The sequence below is a fragment of the Capricornis sumatraensis genome, chromosome 17 (assembly GCF_032405125.1).
Source record: "Capricornis sumatraensis isolate serow.1 chromosome 17, serow.2, whole genome shotgun sequence".
Taxonomy (NCBI): domain Eukaryota; kingdom Metazoa; phylum Chordata; class Mammalia; order Artiodactyla; family Bovidae; genus Capricornis; species Capricornis sumatraensis.
The window spans coordinates 69,845,653-69,871,382 of record NC_091085.1 but is presented as its reverse complement, the minus strand read 5'-3'; the positions used below and the strand labels follow the sequence as shown (position 1 = coordinate 69,871,382).

The 25,730-nt window shown below is 40.1% G+C and overlaps 1 protein-coding gene across 1 annotated transcript in view; it reads left to right on the top strand.

The window, feature by feature from the left end:
- SPPL3 (signal peptide peptidase like 3) overlaps nt 1-25,730 on the top strand; it is a 99,122-nt gene that overhangs the window by 52,809 nt on the left and 20,583 nt on the right. The window contains exon 2 of the mRNA XM_068989897.1: nt 13,015-13,092. Coding sequence (XP_068845998.1) covers nt 13,015-13,092 — 78 coding nt within the window. The remainder of the gene's footprint in view (nt 1-13,014; nt 13,093-25,730) is intronic.

Sequence of the window (25,730 nt, the reverse complement as noted above, 5' to 3'; positions counted from 1 at the left end):
AAGCTAATTTGGCATGTGTAAAATAGGATTAACAGTAATGATAACTTTGTCACAGAATTATTTTGAGTGTCACGTGGACTGATTTATTTAAAACACGTAGCACAGCACCTACACATACTAAATGGTCAGTGAAACCAAGCATCTATAATTACGATTAGGAATTTACAGTCTGAGAGTTAAGATTGTTTGCGGTATTAAAGGCGAATGTCCTGCTGGTTCTTATGGATTGAACTGTGCCAGGTAGTTTCCTAGGAATTAGATTAGCCTGGAAATGTTATGTCAGCTGAGGATTTTGGTTTCTAGGTGACAGTGCTACCATCAGAGACAGGACTGGCATCCCTTCAGAGAAGAAACCTTTCAGTAGGAATCTATAGTAGCTTTCTCTGTCTTTTCAACTCTCAGGTTAAAATGATAGTCGATGTAAAGGAGACAGTAGAGAGCCCCTGCAGAAAGGATCGGGAGCTACAGAACTTCAGAGGAACTGCTAAGAGATAGCAGAAATGAGAAGCTGTTTCTGTTTCTATTAAGCACGCCCTTTATTAGTGGAAATGAAAAACTCCATGATAGGAAGGAGAAGCTGTATGAGAAATATAAGTGATTCAGATATGAACTCCCGAAGTATAGAACCTCTCCTTCACATAAACTGAAGGGGTAAACATTTAACATAGGGGGTGAAATGCAGAAGTAGTCACATGGAGGGATTTCTTCTACAGGGGTGTGCGTGGAACCTGATTAAAGGAGCCAAAGATCGGGAACCCACTCTTCCCTTTTGTAGGAGAAGCAGGCTTAACTTGCGGGGAGAACTGGTAAATTCTTGAAGCTGCAGTGAGAACTGTGTGGTGGCTGGGCTTCCTTTTAGAGTCGCAACGAAGTCTACATAGTAGGACTTCGGCTGAAATGGAGAATGCAGTGGTGTTTACAGAAGAAACAAACCATGAGTCTAAGTAGTGGCATTATGTCTGTTTATAGCAGACTAGAACTAGAACTGAGTTCCTGATCCCGCTCCCCACCCCCCTTGCCTGCCTCCACAGACACACATCGTTGCGTCTGTAGCCTTCCCATCTGGCTTGATGGTGGCTCCATCTTTCCACTGGACCGGGCTAAAACCATGGTAATCAAATCCTTTGCTCCTCTTTCTCTCCTGCTCCATGCTCACTCTTACCAGGAAATTCGGCAGAGCTTGTCTTCAACATAGAAATGGAATCAGATCACTTCTCATCTCTACCATGACTTTTACCCCTGTACCAGCCACCTTCTATCACCTTGCGCCTGGATTACCACAGTAGCCCATTCTCTCTGCTTCTGCCTTACCCCACTGGAATCTGTTCCCCCACTCTCCAGGTTAATATGTATTTATTTTTGTATAGTTGATATACAATATTTATGTAAGTTTCAGGTGTACAGCATAGTGATTCACAGTTTTAAAGGTTACATTCCACTTCTGATTACTGTAAATTGACCATATTCCCTGTGCTACACTGTATACCCTTGGAGCTTATTTACTTTACACATAGTAGTTTGTACCTCGTAATCCTCTACCATCTTCTCCTTCCCCCGTCCCTCTCCCTACTGTTAACCACTAGTTTCTTCTCAATATCTGTGTTTCTTTTTTCTTACATTTTATTCACTAGCTGTGTTTTTTTTATTCCACATGTGCACTTATATATCATTATAATATTTATCTTTCTCTGTCTGACTTACTGCACTTAGCATAATACAGGTCCATTCATGTTGTTACAAATGACAAAATTTCATTCTATGTTTGAGTAGTCATTTTGTTTATATATTTTTATATAAAATATATATTTTCCACATTTTCTTTATCCATTCATCTGTTGTTGAACCCTTAGATTGTTTCTGTAATCTATTCTTAATACATCAACCAGTCATCCCTTTTCCCCCTACTTTCCTGAAAGTCAGATTTCTTAAGGTACAATTTACAAACAGTAAAATTCACTTTTTTGTAGCTGTAGAGTTCTGTGGATTTTCACAACACGCAGTCTTGGCCCAACCATCATAATCAAGAAATAGAATGTTTCCATTGCCTCCAAAAGTTCCCTTATGCCCCTTTGTAATCATCCTTTCCTCCCAGCCCCTGGAAATTAGTCTCTGTTCTCCCATGAGATAGAATGTCATATAAATGGGGTATATTTGTAGTACTTTGAGTCTGGGTTCTTTCACTAAACATAATGCATTAGAGATTCATCCATAGTGGATCGCTCAAGAGTTGGTGGCTTTTTATTGCTGAGTACTTCACTGTATAAAGGTACCACAGTTTATCCTTTCACTAGTCGATGGTATTTGGATTGTTTGCAGTTTTTGTCAATTTTGGATAAAGCTGCTGTAAGCATGCACATATAATTCACTCTGCTATGAAGAAATTTAAAAGAACAGCTTGGAAAACTGTTACAGGAAGAAGCATGCTGAAGACCAATATATCACATAATCCTCCTTTTGTTAAAAATGGGACTCACTATTTCACATTTATTTATTATTTGAATTTTTAAAATAACACTAAGTTTTTTAAAAATTGTGTTTAAGATTGTGGTGTACATGTTAAGAAAAGGACAAAGAAGTTTCTGTGATTTCTTATCTGGCCATACTTTTTTATTTTTAACCAAATGCTAGAAGCTTATGTTTTACAATTAAATATAACATTCCTTTATAGTAGAATTTTATTTCAGAGAGCCACAAAACTAAATGCTTAGTTTTAGTTTTTCTAAAACTAAGCATCAACAACATTGCAGTTACATATATATATTTTAAGATTTATTTAGTCACATCACATCAATTGAGAATCTTGATTCAGCACTAAACACTATTGCAGGTAAATACTGCTATTCTGATTAATAATACTGCTTTTCACATAGGAAACAGCAGCTAACTTCCATACCTTAATTCATCTAAAAGGACAGCTAAAAAAATACAGGTCATATTTGAATTCCAGTCTCCCCAAACCCCATCTCACCCTCTTTTGGAAACTTTCCAAATTTCTCTATTAAATATTACATTCTTCCACCTTGTCTTGTGCAGTGTCTCTTTACTAGATTGTAACCATCTTCAATGACTGTCTTATTTTCTGTATCTTCAGTTCAGTTCAGTTGCATCCGACTCTTTGTGACCCCATGCACTGCAGCATGCCAGGCTTCTCTCCAGAGTCCATCACTAACTCCCAGAGCTCGCTCAGACTCACGTCCATCGAGTCAGTGATGCCAGCCATCCAACCATCTCATCCTCTGTCGTCCCCTTCTCCTCCCACCTTCAATCTTTCCCAGCATCAGGGTCTTTTCCAATCAGTCAGCTGTTCGCATCAGGTGGCCAAAGTATTGGAGTTTCAGCTTCAGCATCAGTCCTTCCGATGAATATTCAGGACTGATTTCCTTTAGGATGGACTGGTTGGATCTCCTTGCTGTCCAAGGGACTCTGAACAGTCTTCTCCAACACCACAGTTTAAAAGTATCAGTTCTTCGGCGCGCAGCTTTCTGTATAGTCCAACTCTCACATCCATACACAACTAATGGAAAAACCTTAGCTTTGACTAGATGGACCTTTTTGGCAAAGTAATGTCTCTGCTTTTTAATACGCTGTCTAGGTTGGTCATAGCTTTTCTTCCAAAGAGCAAGCATCTTTTAATTTCATGGCTGCAGTCACCATCTGCAGTGATTTTGGAGCCCCCCAAAATAAAGTCTGTCACTGTTTCCATTATTTCCCCATCTATTTGCCGTGAAGTGATGGGACTGGATGCCATAATCTTAGTTTTCTGAATGTTGAATTTTAAGCCAACTTTTTCACTCTCCTCTTTCACTTTCATCAAGAGGCTGTTTAGTTCCTCTTCACTTTCTGCCACTAGGGTGGTGTCATCTGCCTATCTGAGGTTATTGATATTTCTCCCGGCAATCTTGATTCCAGCTTGTGCTTCATCCAGCCCAGCATTTTGCATGATGTACTCTGCTTATGAGTTCCAACCTTGACGTACGACTTTCCCTATTTGGAACTAGTTTGTTCCATGTCCATTTCTAACTGTTACTTCTTGACCTACATACAGATTTCTCAGGAGGGAGGTAAGGTGGTCTCGTATCCCCATCTCTTTAAGAATTTTCCACAATTTGTTGTGATCCACACAGTCCCAGGCTTTGGCATAATCAGTAAAGCAGAAGTAGTTGTTTTTCTGGAACTCCCTTACTTTTTCGATGAGCCAGTGGGTTGTTGGCAATTTGATCTCTGGTTCCTCTGCCTTTTCTAAATCCAGCTTGCAGATCTGGAACTTCTTGGTTCATGTACTATTGAAGCCTGGCTTGGAGAATTTTGAGCATTACTTTGCTAGCATGTGAGATGAGTGCAATTATGCAGTAGTTTGAACAGTCTTTGGCATTGCCTTTCTTTGGAATGAAAACTGACTCTTTCCAGTCCTGTGGCTACTGCTGAGTTTTCCAGATTTGCTGGCATATTGAGTGCAGCACTTTCACAGCATCATCTTTTGGAATCTGCAATAGCTCAGCTGGAATTCCATCACCTGCACTAGTTTTGTTCTTTGTTTTGTATCTTACACATGAAGATTTGTTAAAATTTCATCTGATAAGATACTTATTCCATTACTATATTTAGAATATATGCTTGGCTTTTTTTTCCCTGAAAATAAGAAAAAAAATGTGAAAGACCATCACTCTGAACATTGTGATAGACAATATTTTAGATAAAAATACAAATTAATTTCTGTTTCAGTATATTTCACTGTTACGGGAAAGATTATACCATTTCTTAGGTCTGGAATATAAGTCATATTCTGCACATTGTATTTGAAGTCGGATGTTTTGCAAAGCAGAAACAGATTGTGGCTACCCTGGTGTCTTGTGATCTGTTAGAATTGCATGTGAGAAAAGGCAGTAGTTTATATAGCCAGCAGTTCTCAGATTGTGACCCGTGGATCACTGGGGTTTACTCAGGCTGTATCAGGGAATCTACAGGGTCAGACTGTTTTCATAATGCTACTTATTTGTCTTTTTCATTTTGACTTCTTTTTTTTTCCTTATGGTGAAAAGCAGTGGTGGGTTAAAAAAGAAAAAAAGTCACTGCGATGCTATAACACGAATCAAGCTGAACTAGTAATCATTGTATTCTTCACCACCATGCACATACTGCTTTAAAAAAAGAAAAGTTTCACTTAGGGTGAAGCCGTGAAAATTGCTTTTATTAAATCTCAGCGCTTGAGCACACTTGTTTTTCTCTAATAAAATGCAAAATTTCCCCTTACTAAAAAAAAATGGGCAGAAGACCTTCTTTTCCAAAAAAGATATACAGATGATCAACAGGCCCATGAGAAGATGCCCATTGAGGCTAATCATCAGGAAAATATAAATCAAAACCACGGTGAAATACCACTCACCCCTGTCAGCATCACTGTCATCAAAAAGACAAGAAGTAACAAGAGTTGGCGAGGATGTAGAGAAAAAGGAACCCTCTTGCACCGTTGGTGGGAATGTCAGTCGGTGCAGCCACCATGGAAAACAGTATGGAAGTTCCTCTAAAAATTAAAAATAGAACTACCATGTGAACCAGCGGTTCCCTTTCTGGCTGTTTATCCAAAGAAAACAAAAAGACTAATTTGAGAAGGTAATGCACCTTAATGCTTATAGCAGCCTTATTAACAATAGCCAAGATGTGGAAGTTACCTAAGTGCCCATTGATATATGAATGGATAAAGAAGATGTGGGGACCTGTGTATACACACATACCCACACACTGTGCAATGTTGCTAAACCATAAAAAAGAATGAAATCTTGCCGTTTGTGACAACAAGGATGGAGCTGCTGGAGGGTGTTTTGCTTAGTAAAATAAATCAGAAAAAGATGAATACCAAATGTGGAATATAAAGAACCAAAGAAACAAATATAACAAAACAGATACAGAAAACGAACTAGTGGTTAGCACAGGGAGAAAGAGGCAAATAGGTGAAGGGAATTAAGAGGTACAAACAGCAGGTATAAACAGGTCACAGAGATGTAATATCCAGCATAGGGAATGTAGTCAGTATTTTATAACTTTGTATGATGTGTAATCTATAAAAACCTGAAACTAGTATATTGTAAGTCAACTATATACTTCAGTTTAAAGCAAAACAAACAAAAAAAACCCAAAAAATTATTGTTAAGCACTTCAGCTATATAATAAAAGTACTATTAGTTCTCTTGAAAAAAAAAAAGACAAAAAAACTTGTGTGGTCATTTAAAATGCTAGCTGAACTAGCTACTGTTTTCTTAGGATACCATTTTTACTTGAAGAATAAATAGTAGACAAACTATGGACTTATTCACACTTCAGTGTGTGGCTGACAGTTTCTCACAAATGAATAAAGTGAGCCTGTCACTTCAAGGGGGGAAAAAGTTATTTTTGCCAGTGATAAAATTTGCATGAAAATAGGCATTTTGGAAATTTTGTCCCCATTAGCATTAGCCTCAAGAGTGAAATTAACAAATGAGGTTTTTCAGATATTGTGTAATGAAATGTGACAACATCTGGAGGAGCTACATGACTTAGTGACCAGTGTGTGATGTTACAGAATCACCCATGGATAAAAGAACCATTTGATAGCATAGTCCATGAGGTTTTAATGTAATCGTTTTTTTGTTTTTGTTTTTTAATTCACAGACAAGTTTTCAGATTTCACATTTCAGGTAACCTGTAAGAAATGATGACTTGCTGAATTTTAGGGTAGTATCAAAGAAGAATATCCTTAGTTATCTGAAAAGAATATTCCAATGTTCTTCCCTTTTCCAGCTACCCATCTATGTGAGGCCAGATTTTCCCTCCCTTAAAGTTCAACTAAAGTAACATACAGCAACAGATTGAATGCAGAAGCAATTATGAGAATCTGGCTGACTTCTACTTAGTCAGACATTAAAGAGGTTTATGAAAACGTAAAAGGATGCCCCTCATCTAAGTTTTTTGTTCTGGAAAACTGTTATATTTCCTTGAGAAATGTAATTTATGTGCTCGTGTTGTAATGGTTTTATTATATTTAAATGAATTAGTAAATATTTAAAACTTTTCTCACTTTTAATTTCTAGTGGCATAAATATCAGTAGATATAACCTATAGAAACAGAAGTTCTCAGGGTCCTTAATTTTACGAGTGTAGATGGTCTCAAGACCAAAAAATTGGCCACGTGCTGTTCTCAGTCAGTGTGCAGGGTTGGAATAGTAGTGACTTGGTTTGTTGGGTGCACAAGAATGCTTTCATTGTATAGCTGGAAGGCTGACACAGGACACGTTATAGAACAGTGCACTCTGTGTCTCGGTTTGGCATGATTTTTAGCAGGATATGTGTCTAAGCACTTGCTGGTAAAGCAGCTAGAAATAGATGCTTGACTGTAGAGCAGCTACTAAAATCCAGTATGGGTCTAAAAATCTTAGGGTGTGGAATATAACCTTACATATGCGAGAACTTTCTGGTAGTTCTTTGTCTTTGTCTGTTAAGGCTTGGGGGAATGCAGTTAAAGAATTAATGGTTTTTGTAATAACCATATAAAATATTGCAGCTCAACAGCGGACCTATACTCCTACCTCATTTGGCCAAATCTTTTGAGTCTGTGTTTAGTACGTTCGGCTAACCTGATTTCAGTGTGTCTCAAATGCATGTATTTAGTTTCTATTTGCATTTCTGTAAGAATTGCTTTTACTTCAGAGTGTAGAGCAATTCCTGTCTTTAATGTGAGTCCAGAGTCCCTGGAAACAGACACCTTACCTTGTTGGAGGGCCTGAGAAATGATACATGCCTGTTGATGCTTGGGTGGAGTCTGAAGTATAGGATAGGCTGTAAAGTAAGGTAGACCACTGGGCTTCCATTTTAATTCATGTTCTGTATTTTATAATACTTTCTGTTAAAGGCTTTTTGTAAAACTGCCATAGTGGTAGATTGAGTTGAAAGTATATGAAATTTCAAATAACACTGTGAAATAAATCATAACTTCTAATTATGTAAAATTTGGTACAGTTTGCAAAGTTGTTAAAAGTTTCTTAAAGTTTTATTATAAATTATGCCATGAACTATATTACAAGTCAGCTTTAACCAGGTTTCCTTAGTACAGATTTATTTGGAAAATACAATGGTCCAGTATAGAAGAAAGCATTAAATGAAACCATGCATTTAGCTCTCTAGTGGGTAGTGTGCAGGGCCAGGAAATGGAGATGAGAACTGGTAGTGCTCATCAGCCTCTTCATAAGATATTTTGCACATGGCCAGGACTTCACCTTGAAAAGTAGATTGTGAAGAACATCAGTGACTCAGTATAGTTAGTCACGCAGAGCAGAGCACAGGGGATCTGTGGAGGAGGGAAGGCTGGTTTAACAAAACTTCAACCCAGACTTACAGAAGTCTTAAGTGATGTCTCTGGAGAGTCTGTATTGATTTGACAGTTGTAGCAAGGAAACAATAGTATCAGACTTAAGATGTGGAGTTTGGCAAGTTTAAACATTTAATCTACCTTTTAGGGAATGACAGTATGCTTCAGAATGTGAAGGGTACAAAAAAGTCAAGTCATCCAAATAAAACACTAGCAAAAGAAAAGTCAGGTCCTTCTCCTACACACACACACACGCACACACACGCTCATTTCATGCTTTATAGACCAGGCTTTTAATCATATGAAAACCTACTCAGTCTCACTTTAATTCACTTTGAAATTAATTACATCACAAAAGTAACGCAAATGAAAACCATATTGAAATATGAATCTTCATCTGTTAGATTGGTTAAAAAAAATTCAAAAGTTGGACAACACTCACTGTTGACAAGGCTTTGGAAAACAGACACTGGTCTGTTACTGGTCATAGTGCAAAATGATAAAACCTCTCTGGTGAGCAGCTTGACCATGTTTATCTCGCTGCATTTCCTCCACATTTATCATGCTGCATTTCCTCTTCCATCCCACAACCGTATTTTCAGGAACTTTATACTCTGTAGATGTGTTATTTCTTGTGTGTGACTGTGAGTATAACTTACAAAGCTCTTTATAACAGAATTGTAGCAGAATTTTTAGAAACAAAAGGGATTTGCATTTTGGAAAAAAAAAAAAAGTGGTATGTCCACACAGTGGAATACTATGCAGATGTTTAAAGAAAATAAAGTAAAGAGCTCTGTATACTGATACGGGAAGATCTCTAGGCTGGATGGTAAAGGGGGAGGTGGGGGAGTACAGGTGTCTCTTAGTGGGTAAGCTGGTAGCTGGACGGAGGCTAGCAAAGGGGCTGGAGCGGCCATCCGCTGTCCCGCATCTGCATCCCCTTTGCTGACTGAAGTTTTAGGAAATTGTGGGTGCCCACTGTGGGGTGCCGTGGGACAGAACTCACAACCCAGAAGATAAATGGCTGTATTCATTCACCTCGCATGCTTTTCACTGTCTAACCTTCTCACAGACTGCTGTAAAGAAGAGAAAATCTCCTTTCGTGTGTGTGTGTGGAGGTTTTCAGAAAATAGGCAAAAGCAGAAGAGCATAAGGAACCCCCATATACCTGTCATTCCAGTTTCGATAATTAAAAACAATTTCACCTTTTAAAAAAAAAACTGTCCTTCCTACCTTTCTTACTCCTGGAATATTTCCAAGCAAGCCTTACATCATCTTAGGACTTCCCTGGTGGCTCGGACGGTAAAGCGTCTGTCTACAATGCGGGAGGCCCAGGTTTGATTCCTGGGTTGGGAAGATCTCCTGGAGAAGGAAATGGCAATCCACTCCAGTACTATTGCCTGGAAAATCCCATAGACAGAGGAGCTTGGTAGGCTACAGTCCATGGGGTTGCAAAGAGTCGGACATGACTGAGCAACTTCACTTCACTTATATCATTTTACCCAGAGCTACTTCAGCATGTGTCTTTAATAACTAAAGATAAAAAATTTGACAGTATAGGCCACAGTGTCTTACTATGAAATTTCATTTTATGTCCTGGGTTTTTTTAGAAAGGTTAAAGAAAACTTATCCTTCTCTGTTCATCCATCTTTCCTCTTCACTGGTATAATTTCCAGTTAACATACAAGAAAGGTTGAGTATCTCCTGTCTTTAAAAATAAATTAAGACTTCCCTTACCTTGCATTCATTCCCCTCTAGCTGCTGTCTCCGTTGGAACTGTGCTTTTCAAAAAGCTATCTTCGTTTCCTTACCTTTAACTTCTCAGCCAGTTCCAACCTGACACCTGTCCCCACCGCTCGCTCCATTAAAACTGTTCTTGCTAAAGTCATCAGTGACTCACACATTAAATAAACCCAGTGACTTGCAGTTTTCATCTTACTTGACATCTCAGCCACCTTCAGCACTCATGACCTCTCCCTCCTAATACAAGCAGTGAACATTGAGTAATTACTGGGTTCAGCTCTGTGTGTGAATTCTCATTACATTCTTTTTTTAAGCAATTTGTTTTACTAATGTAGAGCTTTGTCTTAATCTTAATTCTGTAAAGTTTTCTTTCTTTCTTTCTTTCTTTGGGGCTGCGCAGGGTCTTGGTTGCTGTGTGGGCTTCCTCTGGTTGTGGCACGCAGAGCCTCCTCTGGGCTGCGGTGGGCAGGCGTCTCATTGCAGCGCGCTCTCTTGTTGCAGAGCATGGCCTCTAGGGCACAGGGCTTCATTAGCTGTGCCTCGCAGGGTCTAGAGCGCAGGCTCAGTAGTTGTGGCGCAAGCTTAATTGCTACACAGCATGTGGGATCTTCCCGGGCCAGGGATCGAACCCACATCTCCTGCATTGGCAGGCGGGCTCTTTACCACTGAGCCACCAGGGAAAGCCTCATTTAATCTTTTGACAGCTCTTCGAGGGAGGAGTTGTCATTATCCTCATTTTACAGGTGGGAACTAGCTAAAGCTTAGAGAGGTTACGTGACTGGTCAGCTGCGGGTCAGGGGTAGAGCAGTTTTAGGTTCAGGCACCATCTTGTCTCATCCTGCTGCCTCTTTGCAAACACTTCACCTTGCTATTGTGGGTCGTCGTCTTTTTTCTCAATCTTAACATGTCTTCTTTGCAGCTCCTCCTCCTTCCTGATCTTCAGATTTCTGGCTTTTCGGGCATTCATCCTGGGTCCTCCTCTCGTGCAACCGTAGCTTCAGTTTCCATGTGGAGGGTCATGAGCTCCCGGTCTGTGTCCTTAGCGTAGAGTGGCTTCTGGACTCTGGACCCAGAGAGCCAGCTGCTCCTCAGCACATTGGGAACTTCGACTCTGCTGCTCCTGTTGTTGTCGCCTTTTTTGCCAGATGGTACAGCCATCCACCAGCTGCTCAGCAGAAACCTGGGGTCGTCTCAGTTCTCCTGAACGGTCGCCAAATCCTGTTTTATTGAGTCTTGTGTCTCTCTCCCTCCTCTACCTCCCTAAGGAAGCCCCCCACCCCCAGTTTGGTAGGCTCCACCTGTTACACATTCTCAGGGTATCCTGTACTTGTCTTCCTCCCCTTTAGAACATTTTCAGCAGTTACGTTCACTTGCTTATGTTAGCTTTTTGTTTTCATTCCTTTAGCCCAAACTTGAATTTTTAAGTTCCTTTAGAAAGACAGTAAGAGACAGGACCAAGACAACCTTATTTTTTATTCCATCCCTGGGAGCTGGCAGAGTGCCAGGCACAGAATCATCATTAAATATTTGATGAATGAAAAGAGGAAAAATTTGTTCTGGGAAAATCCCTAACACGAATGGATCCTCAAAAGGGTGAATTTCCAAAGACAGACTTGAAAACATTGGGACTTGCCTGGCAGTCCAGTGGTTAGGACTCCGAGCTTTGACTGCAGGGCGTCTGGCTTTGACTCCTGGTCTGGGAACTAAGATCCTACATGCCACATGGTGTGGCCAAAAAATTTTTTTTAACTTCTGATAGTCAAGCCATAGAAGGGAGCTAAGGAATAGGCAGTAACGCTAAGAGAAATAGGGTATTTATTTTTGTTACGCAGTCACTGAGTTGTGTCCAACTCTTTTGTGACACCATGGACCACAGCATGCCAGGCTTCCCTGTCCTTCATTGTCTCCTGGGGTTTGCTCAAATTCATGTCCTAGGCAGTACTGTTCTTTGCAGCACTGGACTTGACTTTCACCACCAGACACACACAACTGAGCCTCATTTACGTTTTGGCCCAGCTGCTTCATCCTTTCTGGAGCCATTAGTAATTACCCTCTGCTCTTCCCAGTAGCATATTGGACACCTTCCAACCTGGGGGGCTTATCTTCTGGTGTCATATCTTTTTGCCTTTTCACATAGTTTTGGGGTTCTCTTGGCAAGAATACTGTGGAGTGGGTTGCCATTCCCTCCTCCAGTGGACCGCGTTTTGTCAGTACTCTTTCCTCTGACCCGTCCATCTTGCGTGGCCCTGCACAGCATGACTCTTAGCTTCCCTGAGTTACACAAGCCCCTTCATCACAAGGCTATGTTCTGTGAAGGGGAGGTTACTTGGGGAAGTGGAAGTTGTGGGACTTTCGGACTGTCGTCATAATATGGAAAGGAAGGGAAGAGGGTGTCAGGAAAGCTGAAGGAATCGTAATATGCCTTGAGAGGGTCAGGTATGAAGGGAAGAACAATGACTGTAGTTTTTAACCTGTTGCTTTTAAGAACCTTCTGTGGGATACACATGAAGAGAACCAATAGACAGTTAAAAAAAAATGCGACTAGAATCCAGGAGAGACGTGAGCTTTACTTGATTACTGAGTGAAATCACTAAGATACTACTGATAATTCACAAGTACAGAGTTGGTAGGTATTTTGGTACTTGGGAGTGGAAGCACGTGTGTGTGTTATTACGGAGACAGCAGTTTTGCATTGATACCATTGAACACCTGGTGAAGGCCAACTAATGAAAACTGTGAATCTGTACATTTACTTTTTATGCTAAACTACCAGTTCTGTGTTTCAGTTAATATTTTGTTCATGCTAATTTATACCTTTTTTCCTTCTTAGACAAAAATAAAACTTAGTGGAGTTTCTAGAACTCCGTTAGACTGTAGATTCCATGAGTTTGCTGCCATGTGATTAAATTTTTTTTTCCCTCTCTTTTCTCTAGGGCCTATTCCCTGGTGGATTCCAGTCAAGTGTCTACTTTTCTGATTTCCATTCTACTTATAGTCTATGGTAGTTTCAGGTAAGATGCTCTCAAAATGGGATTGATTTCTGTTGGAGGTGGAAGACTCATTGTTCTGGGTGTTGGGACCAGAATTTATTGCTTCTTTGAAGAGAAACATGACTTTGACAAGAATTGAGTTGAACAGGATAATTCTGATAATTATTCTTTGGTTGGCTGTTAAAACACTTATTGGTTTTGCTTATGGCTTTGGCATTTTAATGCAAATAAGTGAAAACTAATCGCTTAAATTCTGGTTCTGGGGGAAAAATGGTTCACATTAAGTATACTTATTAAGAGAGTTAAGGAGAGAGTCCTTGACAGTGGTTCTGCAGTGTCTCAAAGGGACAGAATGTTCTTCTTAATTAAAAAAAAAAAAAAAAAAAGGCATTGCCCTATGTTGACCGCATATGAAATTGCCAATAGATAGTCCACCTTCTTGACATACACATGTAATTTTTTAAGGTTCAGGCTACTGTTATGAGAATTGTGCACGGTTGCATTTACCAAGTATTCTCTCTGCTGACCTTAGGAATGCTGAGACTGGATCTTCTTGAAGTTCCCATCCTAGCAGACAGCCATAGAAATATAAAGATAAGGAAGCTAGATACTCACTCCCTTCTTCTTTTCTCTATTCTTACTTTAGAGAAATCTTAGTGGTTGTATAACCGATAGATTTGTGGTGTACACATTTATAAATGAAGGCTACCTGGGAAATTTTAAATTGAGAACTTGAAAGGGAGCAGCAGTGTTAAAGGAAATAATCAAAATTAAGGGTTTTGAATTACCTAGTACTATATTTGGATTTTAATGAGTATTTGGTAAAATTACAGACTTCCAGGTTTTATCTCAGCATTGAGTAGAACAAGTAAAATACTGTTGATAATCCAGTATCAGTTGATAAATGTTTTACTCATTGAGACTTCTGCTGAGAACCCTAAGTTCGTAGCCACCCTTAGGAAGCATCAGTCAAGCCAGAGCAGCTTAGAACCTCATCAGCATGATCCTGTATTTTTTGTATCTCTATGCTTTAGACAATTTCTTTTTCTTTTTGAGTATATAGTAACATTTCAGAAGTTTTTATAATTAAAAAAACCCCAAAACTTTAGACTCACAACTCTGAAACTCCTTTCATTAGTTCAAATGACATTTTATTTGGCATGTACTGACATACTGTGTACATTTTTATAGTTTAAATCAGCTGTCCCCAACCTTTTTGGCACCAGGGGCCAGTTTCATAGAGGACAGTTTTCCCACAGACTTTGGCAGAGTGAGGGGGCTGAGGGTGGTTTCTGGATGATTCTCATAAGGAGCGTGCAGCCTAGATCATTCACATGCACAGTTCACAGTAAGGTTTGCACTCCTGTGAGAATGCAGTGCCGCCGCTGACCTGGCAGGAGGCGGAGCTTGGGTGGTAATGGGAGTGATGACCCAGTGCAGCCAGAAAACAAACCTTTTCACAGCAGCAGAAACAAAACTGGCAGCGGTCAGTGAGTAAACCTGCTAGAGTGATTTCCTGGGTTCTTGCTTTAATGTAAACAAGGCATAGCTGAATGAAGAACTGACCGATTACTTATTTGGACATGGACTGCTTGATGAAAATACAGGGGATTCATTAGAGCACAGCCAGCTGGTGCCCTGTTATTGTTCAGTCAGTCAGTTGTGTCCGACTCTTTGCAACCTCATGGACTTCAGCATGCCAAGCTTCCCTGTCCTTCCCCATCTCTTGGAGCTTGCTCAAACTCATGTCTGTCGAGTCGGTGATGCCATCCAACCATCTCATCCTCTGTCATCCCCTTCTCCTGCCTTCAGTCTTTCCCAGCGTCAGGGTCTTTTCCAGTGAGTCAGTTCTTTGCATCAGGTGGCCAAAGTACTGGAGCCTCAGTTTCAGCATCAGTCCTTCTAATGAATATTCAGGACTGATTTCTTTAGAATTGGCTGGTTTGATCCCCTTGCAGTCCAAGGGACTCTCCAGATTCTTCTCCAACGCCACAGTTAGAAAGCGTCAATTCTTCGGCGCTCAGCCTTCTTTATGGCCCAACTCTCACGTCCATACATGACTACTGGAAAAACCATAGCTTTGATTAGATGGACCTTTGTTGGCAAAGTAATATCTCTGCTTTTTAATATGCTGTCTAGGTTGGTCATAGCTTTTCTTCCAAGGAGCAAGCATCTTTTCATTTCATGGCTGCAGTCACCATCTGCAGTGATTTTGGAGCCCAAGAAAATAAAGTCTGTCACTGTTTCCATTATTTCTCCATCTCTTTGCCATGAAGTGATGGGACCAGATGCCATGATCTTAGTTTTTTGAATGCTGAGCTTTAAGCCAACTTTTTCACTCCTCTTTCACTTTCATCAAGAGCCTCTTTAGTTCTTCACTTTCTGCCACTAGGGTGGTATCATCTGCATATCATACTCATATTTCTCCTGGCAGTCTTGATTCCAGCTTGTGGAATCATCCAGCCCAGCATTTCACATGATATACTCTGTATATAAGTTATACAGGCAGGGTGACAGTATATAGCCTTGATGTACTCCTCTCCTAATTTGGAGCCAGTCCATTGTTCCATGTCCAGTTCTAATTGTTGCTTCTTGACCTGCATTATAGATTTCTGAGGAGGCAGGTCAGGTGGTCTGGTATTCCCATCTCTTTAAGAATTTTCCACAGTTTGATGTGATCCACACAGTCAAAGGCTTAAGAATACTCAGTGAAGCAGAAGTAGATGTTTTTATGGAATTCTCTTGCTTTTTCTATGATCCGATGGATCTCTGGTTCCTCTACCTTTTCTAAATCCAGCTTGAACATCTGAAAGTTCTCAGTTCATGTACTGTTGAAGCCTAGCTTGGAGAGTTTTGAGTTGTTACTTTGCTAGCCTGTGAAATGAGTGCCATTGTGCGGTAGTTTGAACATTCTTTGGCATTGCCTTTCTTGATTGGAATGAAAATTGACCTTTTCCAGTCCTGTGGCCACTGCTGAGTTTTCCAAATTTGCTGGCATATTGAGTGTAGCGCTTTCACAGTATCATCCTTTAGGATTTGATACAGCTCAGCTGGAATTCCATCACCTCCACTAACTGTTCATAGTGATGCTTCCTAAGGCCCACTTGACTTTGGACTCCAGGATGTCTGACTCTAGGTGAGTGATCACACAGTCGTGGTTATCTGGGTCATTAAGATCTTTTTGTATAGTTCTTCTGGGTACCCTAGGGTGCTAAATGATGCTGACTAGTCTATCTTGCTGTCTCGCTTCTGCTGTTTCTACCAGTTTAGATGCTTCTCAGATGTTGTGAGTGACTTCTCTTTGTTACTCTGAGGGGGTTGTTTAGAGATGTATGATTGCTACTGGCTACTAGAATTTTCTTTGGTTAGACATTGACTTTATTAAAGAAACCTGAAGAAAATATCTAATATTTTACTGAGCATTTATGTTGCACGTACAGTGGTAAATGCTTTACCTAAAGTATCATTTAATCTTTATATCAATTCAACAGAATAAATACTGTTATTCCCATTTTATAAATGAGGAAACTAGGGCCCAGAAATGTTACATAGCTCACCCAAGTAATAAGTGATGAAGCTGGGATTTAAACTCAGGCAGTACTCTACTGCTGGCAGGCTATTGAGAACAATAACATTTCATTTGTGAAGCAAATAAATTCTTCTTCTCAGAAGAAATGAGAAGTTTCTTAAAAACCCTTTTTTGTGATTTTTTTTTTTTTTTCTTCAGTAGGGTTCTCCGACCATAAGAATCACCTGGGGAAGGTTGTTCGGTAGGCTTAGGATGGGAGCCCTGTACTCTAGCCTCATTCAGGTGACCTGCACACTGGATAAACTCTTGTCGTTATTGCGCGTTGTTGGCGCTTCATTGCAGGTGGCACTTTATGGACCCACTCATTGATATGTTTTTAACCTTTTACAAATCTATTGAAGCTCTCCTGAAGTTCTCAGAGTCTCCTTTTTTTGCTAAGTCAAAAACATTTCCTCTCATTCTTTATCCTTGCTCAGCCTTGATGGTTTTATCACCACTTCCTCCTGCAGATTTCTCCTCCCGTGGCCTCCGCTTTCATGTTGCCTTCCATATAGGACTTGCACAAGAAATGCCTCTTGAATTTGATTAGCCCTATCCCTATTATCTCTCCCGATGCCCAGCCAAATGTTCTTACCTCCTCTGATTTAGGACCATAAAAAATACATTATTTGCTCATTTAAATAATACATTTTATTTAAAGCTCTGAAGACATGGAAAAAATCATAAAACACAGGATGAAAGGTTTGTGCACTGTACTGGTTATTTTCCCCCAGGCTTTCACATTTCTAAGTACAGAGGGGAGAACTGTGGCAAATAAAACTAGATTTTAAAGCCCAAAACAAATCCTCAATCTAAGAGCCCTTACATTCACCATGCCTTGGCTGAGCTCTGCTTGCTAGACTTCCTGTGTTACTTAAAGATGACACCTGATATCCTTAATCTTCCCAGCTGCTCAGGGGGAGAAAATAGCATAATTACTCATGTAATAAGTATTTCCCCACAGCCTTTGACAAACCAACAGGAAAACATTAATGGAGGGGCAGGGAAGGTGAAAGGGACCACTCAGATGGGCATAGGAACCCAGAAATCACAGTGTGAGATGGTTTAGAATATTTTAGGCAGCTTATTACTGTGAAGACACTTGAGTTCTGTCCCCACGGGAATCACAGACAAAAATAAGAACAGCAGGCTTGAAGTAGATCTAAAAGGAAATCAAAAGGAAGATATACTTTATAATTGATAAAAAGGTAATACATAAATATAATACAGATGTATCTCTTTATGTTTATGTAAAGTTACTATATAAAGGAATAATGGAACTGTTATAGAGTACTGTCTTTTTTTAAGGCAAGCACTGCCCTGTGCTTTCTGTAATTTTGAGGGTAGTTTATTTGCTTATACCCAAACCTTCTCTAGGAAGACAGTGCAGAGATGATAAGGAATGTACTTTATATGATTTTTTTTGACCTTCATTCCAAATGCATGTAACTATAAAGTTAGACCAGGTTAACCAAAATAAGTCTTATTATGGTTCACAAACCAACTCACCATGAGCTATGGCCACCCAAGATGGACAGGTCATGGTGGAGAGTTCTGACAAAACATGGTCCACTGGAGAGGGGAATGGCAAACCCCTTCAGTATTCTTGCCTGGAAAACCCCATGAACATTATGAAAAGGCAAAAAGATAGGACACTGAAAGACAAACTCTCCAGGTCAGTAGGTGCCCGATATGCTACTGGAGATCAGTGGAGAAATAACTCCAGAAAGAACAAAGAGAGGGAGCCAAAGCAAAAACAACACCCAGCTGTGGATGTGACTGGTGATGGAAGTAAAGTTCGATGCTGTGAAGAGCAATATTGTATAGGAACCTGGAATGTTAGGTCCATGAATCAAGGCAAATTGGAAGTGGTCAAACAGGAGATGTCAAGAGTGAACATCAACATTTGAGGAATCAGTGAACTAAAATGGACTGGAATGGGTGAATTTAACTCAGATGACCATTATATCTACTACTGTGGGCAAGAATCCCTTAGAAGAAATGGAGTAGCCATCATAGTCAGCAGAAGAGTCTGAAATGCAGTACTTGGATGCAATCTCAAAAACGACAGAATGATCTCTGTTCGTTTACAGGGCAAACCATTCAGTATCACAGTAATCTAAGTCTGTGCCCCAACCAGTTATGCTGAAGAAGCTGAAGTTGAATGGTTCTATGAAGATTTACAAGACCTTCTGGAACTAACACCCAAAAAAGATATCCTTTCATATATTATAGGGGGCTGGAATGCAAAAGGAAGAAGTCAAAAGATACTTGGAGTAACAAGCAAGTTTGGCCTTGGGAGTACAAAATGAAGCAGAGCAAAGGCTAACAGAGTTTTAGAATGCACTGGTCATAGCAAACATCCTCTTCTGACAACACAAGACAAGACTCTACACATGGACATCACCAGATGGTCAACACCAAAATCAGATTGTTTGCAGCCAAAGATGGAGAAGCTCTATTCAGTCAACAAAAACAAGACCGGGAGCTGACTGTGGCTCAGATCATGAACTCTTTATTGCAGAATTCAGACTTAACTTGAAGAAAGTAGGGAAAACCACTAGACCATTCAGGTATGACCTAAATCAAATCCCTTATGATTATATAGTGGAAGTGACAAACAGATTCAAGGGATTAGATCTGATAAAGTGCCTGAAGAACTATAGACAGGGGTTCGTGACATTGTACAGGACGCACGGGTCAAGACCATCCCCAAGAAAAAGAAATGCAAAAAGGCAAAATGGTTGTCTGAGGAGGCCTTACAAATAGCTGAGAAGACGAGAGAAGCAAAAGGCAAAGGAGAAAAGGAACGATATACCCATTTGAATGCAGAGTTCCAAAGAATAGCAAGGAGAGATAAGAAAGCCTTCCTCAGTGATCAGTGCAAAGAAAAAGAGGAAAACAATAGAATGGGAAAGACTAGTGATCTCTCTTCAAGAAAATTAGAGATACCAAGGGAACATTTCATGCAAAGATGGGCACAATAAAGGACAGAAATATCATTCTACTGTCAAGAAGAGGTGGTAAGAATACACAGAAGAGCTATACAAAAACGATCTTAATGACCCAAATAATCTCAATGGTGTGATCACTCACCTAGAGCCAGACATCCTGGAGTCCCAAAGTCAAGTGGGCCTTCGGAAGCATCGCTACGAACAAAGCTAGTGGAGGTGATAGAATTCCAGCTGAGCTATTTCGAATCCTAAAAGATGATGCTGTGAAAGTGCTGCACTCAATATGCCAGCAAATTTGGAAAACTGAGCAGCAGCCACAGAATTGGAAAAGGTCAGTTTTCATTCCAGTCCCAAAGAAAGGCAATGCCAAAGAGTGGTCAAACTACCGCACAACTGCACTCACCTCACACACTAGCAAAGTAATGCTCAAAATTCTCCAAGCCAGGCTTCAACAGTACATGAACCGTTAACTTTCAGATGTTGAAGCTGGATTTAGAAAAGGTAGAGGAACCAGAGATCAAATTGCCAAAATCCATTGGATCACAGAAAAAGAGAGTTCCAAAAAAACATCTACTTCTGCTTTATTGACTACGTCTAAGCCTTTGACTGTGTGGATCACAACAAACTGTGGAAATTCTGAAAGAGATCGGAATACCTGCCTCCTGCGAAATCTGTATGCAGGTCGAGAAGCAACAGTTAGAACTGGACATGGAACAACAAACTGGTTCCAAATAGGGAAAGTCGTACATCAAGGTTGGATATGTCACCTTGCTTATTTAACTCATAGGCAGAGCACATCATGCAAAATGCTGGACTGGATTAAGCACAAGCAGGAATCAAGATTGCTGGGAGAAATATCAATAACCTCAGATAATGCAGGTGATACCACCCTGATGGCAGAAAGCAAAGAAGAACTAAAGGGCCCCTTGAGTGAAAGAGGAGAGTGAAAAAGTTGGCTTAAAGCTCAACATTCAGAAAACTAAGATCATGGCATCCAGTCCCATCACTTCATGGCAACTAGATGGGAACAGTGGCAGACTTTATTTTAGGGGGCTCCAAAATCACTGCAGATGGTGACTGCATCCATGAAATTAAAAAACATTTGCTCCTTGGAAGAAAAGTTCTGATCATAGACAGCATATTAAAAAGCAGAGACATTACTTTGCCAACAAAGGTCCGTCTAGTTGAAGCTGTGGTTTTTCCAGTGGTTGTGTATGGATGTGACACTGGGACTATAAAGAGAGCTGAGTGCCGAAGAATTGATGCTTCTGAACTGAGGTGGTGGAGAGGACTCCGGAGAGTCCCACGGACTGCAGAGAGACCAAACCAGTCCATCCTAAAGGAAATGAGTGAGTCCTGCATATTCATTGGAAGGACTGATGCTGAAGCTGAAGCTCTAATACATTGGCCACCTGATGCGAAGAACTGACTCACTGGAAAAGACCCTGATGCTGGGAAAGATTAACGGCGGGAGAAGGGGACAACAGAGGATGAGATGGTTGGATGGCATAACCGACTCAATGGACGTGAGTTTGAGTAAGCTTCGGGAGTTGGTGATAGACAGGGAAGCCAGACGTGCTGCAGTCCGTGGGGTTGCAAAGAGTTGGACACAACTGAGTGACTGAACACATGTCATGATGTATTTATCACGCATTAATGTGTGATGTGTTTATCTTTTGAATTGTTCTTTTGCCATCTCATATCCTGTCCTACCTTAAGAGAACATTTACAGAAATCTGAATTTATCGGATAGTGTGGGGAATGGTTATGTACATTGTAATGCATATGGACAAGTTCCTCGATATATATAACAGCCTCATCAGTTCCTTTTTCAAGGTTCCCTTTATAGAAACCACTCTAATTTTTCTAGGAACACACATTTAGCTTACAGCAAAGTTCCACCATATAGTGTTCACCTTGACCAAGTGAATACTCCCTTTCATTGTGTTTCCTTCCAATATTAGAATGATCAAAAAACATGGTATTCTTAAAATACTAAAATAAAAAATTCCATTTTGCCTTTCTTCTCCAGTATTCATAATTGTATTCCATTATCAGAATTCAAACAGGTGAACAAGTATAACTTTTCAGTAAATGTGTTCTCAGCTCCCTTTTGCTTCCTGCAATTGTCAGTTGTTTATTTTCACTCTGCCCTGTTCAAAAGTATTTCAGACCATTAAGTTTTACAAGCTGTGATGAGATAAGGTAAATTAGAATGGGGCCAAAGAAAAGGTATGGGTGGAGACAAAGTAGAGCCAAAAATAAGTCTAAAAATGCATACCATAGTGGCCAGCACCCCTCCTGGTGGTCCACAGACACACAGTAAGCTTTCTAGCAGCTAACTTTCAGAAGAAAGAAAGAAATTTAAAACTTTACAATGTCCTGAATAAAAGAACCAAATTGTGCAGGTGAATTGCAGTTATTCTTGCTTTTAAGATCAGACATAGGTTTATCCCAAAGATCCTCAGAAAGAGGATGCAACGTTGTATTTCATAGCATTTCATAACCAACATTGTTTGTTTGTTGACTGAATTATAGTACTCTTCAATATAACCTGGTGGCATTTCATGAAATTAGATTTCAGCAAAAGCAGTTTTGCCAGGATTGAGGAGACATAACCAGTAGCAGAAAATTGTGGTCTAGATTGCTAGCTTACTGTGATCTAATGTTACATTTTATAATATCTAGAGAAATCAATGGGTTATTAGTTCTTCAACTGATTATTCCTGAATATTGATCTCTTGATAAACCTGGGTAGTGGTCCAGACATGTACTGTATGGCTGGCTGAATATAGGCCTCTTTGTCTTAACAGTTCTCACGGCATATTTGCGTTTTTATCACAACCTAGGAACCTAAAACGGCCTAACTATAAGCCGACATTTCCCCTTGTCCCAAGCAAGCAGTGGAAGTTCTTATGGGCCCAGGACTTTCCCAGAAAATCCCCTGTAATTCAGTCTGGTACCTAAAGATACTAAAAGTTGATTTCCTAAGTTCTATTCTTTACAGCTGAATCAGTTTTAGCCTGAAAAAACATTTAGAGCAAATATCACTAGATCTCCACCTCCACCCCAATAAAGCCTTAGTAAAGCACTCAGAATGTAAAACTACTTCCCGATGTAGTATTTGAATCAAACTACTGGGTTGGCAAAAAATTTGTTAGAGTTTTTCCATAAGATGTTATGGGAAAACCCAGATGAACTTCTTGGCTAACCCAATACATCAAAGTGACCCAAAAATGCACAGTGGGATTTGTACTTGTGTATCAGCTTAAATTTGAAGAATGTTGATCAATTGTCATTCTTTCTGTCACTATTTATCTGGCAGACTCAGTTGTTGGTTATACCCCACCCAGTTCAAGATCACTTGGAGAAGGCAGTGGCAACCCACTCCAGTACTCTTGCCTGGGAAATCCCATGGACGGAGGAGCCTGGTAGGCTACAGTCCATGGGGTCGCGAAGAGTCAGACACAACTGAGCGACTTCACTTTCACTTTTCACTTTCATGCACTGGAGAAGGAAATGGCAACCCACTCCAGTATTCTTGCCTGGAGAATCCCGGGGACAGGAGCCTGGTGGGCTGCAGTCTGTGGGGTCACACAGAGTCAGACACGACTGACGTGACTTAGCAGCAGCAGTTCAAGATCAAAACTATCATCTGCCTGTAAAAGGTTGCTTTTCTTACTGCTTGTCTCTAGTAAGGCAGGAATTGAGCCAAAAATGGTATCAGATCAAGTTAACTCAAGGAGAAGTATTCTTGGCTTTTTTTAAGTTTTTAAAATTAATTTTTGGGTGCTGGGTCTTCATTGCTTTGTGAGGGTTTTCTCTTGTTGCAGCAAGCGGGGGCTACCGTTTATTGCTGTGTGCTGGCTTCTCGTTACGGTGGCTTTTCCTTGGAGCACAGGTCCTAGGGTGCGTGGGCTTGGTAGTGGCGGCTCCTGGGCTCTAGGGCACTGGCTCAGTAGTTGTGGCGCACGGGCTTAGTTGCTCCTTGGCGTGTGGGACCTTCCCAGTCCAGGGATTGAACTCGTGTCTCCTGCATTGGCAGGTGGATTCTTATCCACTGTGCCACCAGGAAGTACCCCCCCCTTTTTTTTTTTAATGAAAAGGAGTTGTATGTATTGATGTGGAAATATATCCTTGGCATATTATTGAATGAAGATTAATTTGTGAAATGACAGCTCTGTAGTGTGGTTAACCATTACTGGACCCCAGTCACAGTAGCCTGGGATCTGTTAATCCTAGGTCCATGGATCTTGTTTTAGAAAGCTGGAATACATGTATCTTCATGTTTGAGCAAATATATGGATCCTCACACCCTCATTTAGCCAGACTTCTGTTTTGTGTAATAGTGACACATGATAATGTTTGACAGGGCAAGGCCAAAAAAAAGAGAAAAATTGACTACAGTGATAAATACAAAAGATTTTTTTCCCCTTATTTAAAATTCCTTATAAAAGATAATGGATTATATAAACAGTAATAATATAACATGGAGTTCATGGTATGACATGTAAAAATAAAATGCATGGTAATAATAGTACAAGGGTTGAGGGAAATAAACGTAAACTGTTGTCAGGTTTTAATACTATAAATGAACTATTGCCATATAACTTGAAGGTAGACTGTGTTGATTAAAGATGTACACTATAAACTTTACAACAGCCACTAAAATAAAAGAACAAAGAGTTATAGATAATAAGACGACAAAGGAAATAAAACAGAGTCATTAAAAAATACTGTGTTAATCCAAAAGAAGGCAGGTACAGGGGGGCAGCAACCAAAAACGTAGTCTCCAACCTAATCATAACAAAAATCACATTAAGTGAAATTGGCCTAAAAACCCCAATTAGAAGACAAGAGTTGGTAGAGTGCATAAAAAAGTAAGATCCAATTACATGATACTTGCAGAAAGTACACTATAAAGCCAGAAGAAGGATTTAGGATAAAGGTTGGGAAAAGATAAAACTTATACTCATCCAAAGAAAGCTGGAGTGGCTATACTGATGTCAGACAGAGCAACTTTCAGAGCAGGTAATATTGCTACAGACAGAAAGCCTTGTTTCATAATGACAGAAGGGGTCAGTTAAGCAACAAGACATGGTAATCCCTAATGTTTACACATCCAGCAGGAGATTTTCAAAATACATGAAGCAAAAGCTGATATAGCTTCAAGGAAAAATAAAACAAATGCACAGATGTAGCTAAAGATTCCAGTACCTCTCTCTCAATAATCGAAAGAACAAAGTAGGCAGAATATCATTAAGGTTATAGTGGCTTAAGCAATGTTCTCAACCAGGCCAAGCTGGCATTTATTGAACACTTCAGCAATGTAATAATACACATGTTCCTCAAGTATATGTGGGATATTTACCAGGATAGGATGTATTTGGGGACATTAAAAAAAGGTCTCAGTAAAAGGATTCAAGGCATACAAAGTATGAACGCTGATCTCTGTTAGTCTGCTGGGGTTGCCATAACAAAATACCATAGACTGGGTAACTTAAACAACAGAAATTTTTCTCATAGTTCTGGAGGATGGAAATCTAAGGTCAGAGTGCCACCATGGTTGGGTTCTGGAGAGCCGTCTCCGTGGCTTGCAGGTGACCACCTTCCTACCAGGCGCTCACGTGCATGGTCTTTCTTGGGCGTACGCTCGCTCTGGAAGGGAGAGAGGGAAACGACAGAGGAAGAGAGAGATCTGTTAGAAGGATACTGCTTCTACTGGGAGGGCCCCACGCTCAGGACCTTAGGAAAATTACCTCCCAAAGGCTCCATCACCAGATACCATCCACCACATTGAGGGTTAGGACTTCCACAAATGAATCTTTTCGGGGATCCAAACATTTGATTCCTAACAAATCACAACTGGATTGAGCAGAGAAAGCTCTGGAAAATCCCCAGATGTTTGGAAACAAAAAGTAACACTCTTCCATGTATCAAGACTTCAAGAAGGAATTGGAAAATATTTTGAATTAAAGTGAAAACATACCAAATTTATGGACTGCTGCGAAAGCAAGGGGAATTGTAGCTCCAAATACCTGGATTGGAATAGAGGAAAAAGTTATCGATGACTTAAACCTTTTACCATTTCTGACTAAACCAGGAAAATGGAGCAAATTAAACTGTATTCAGTAGAC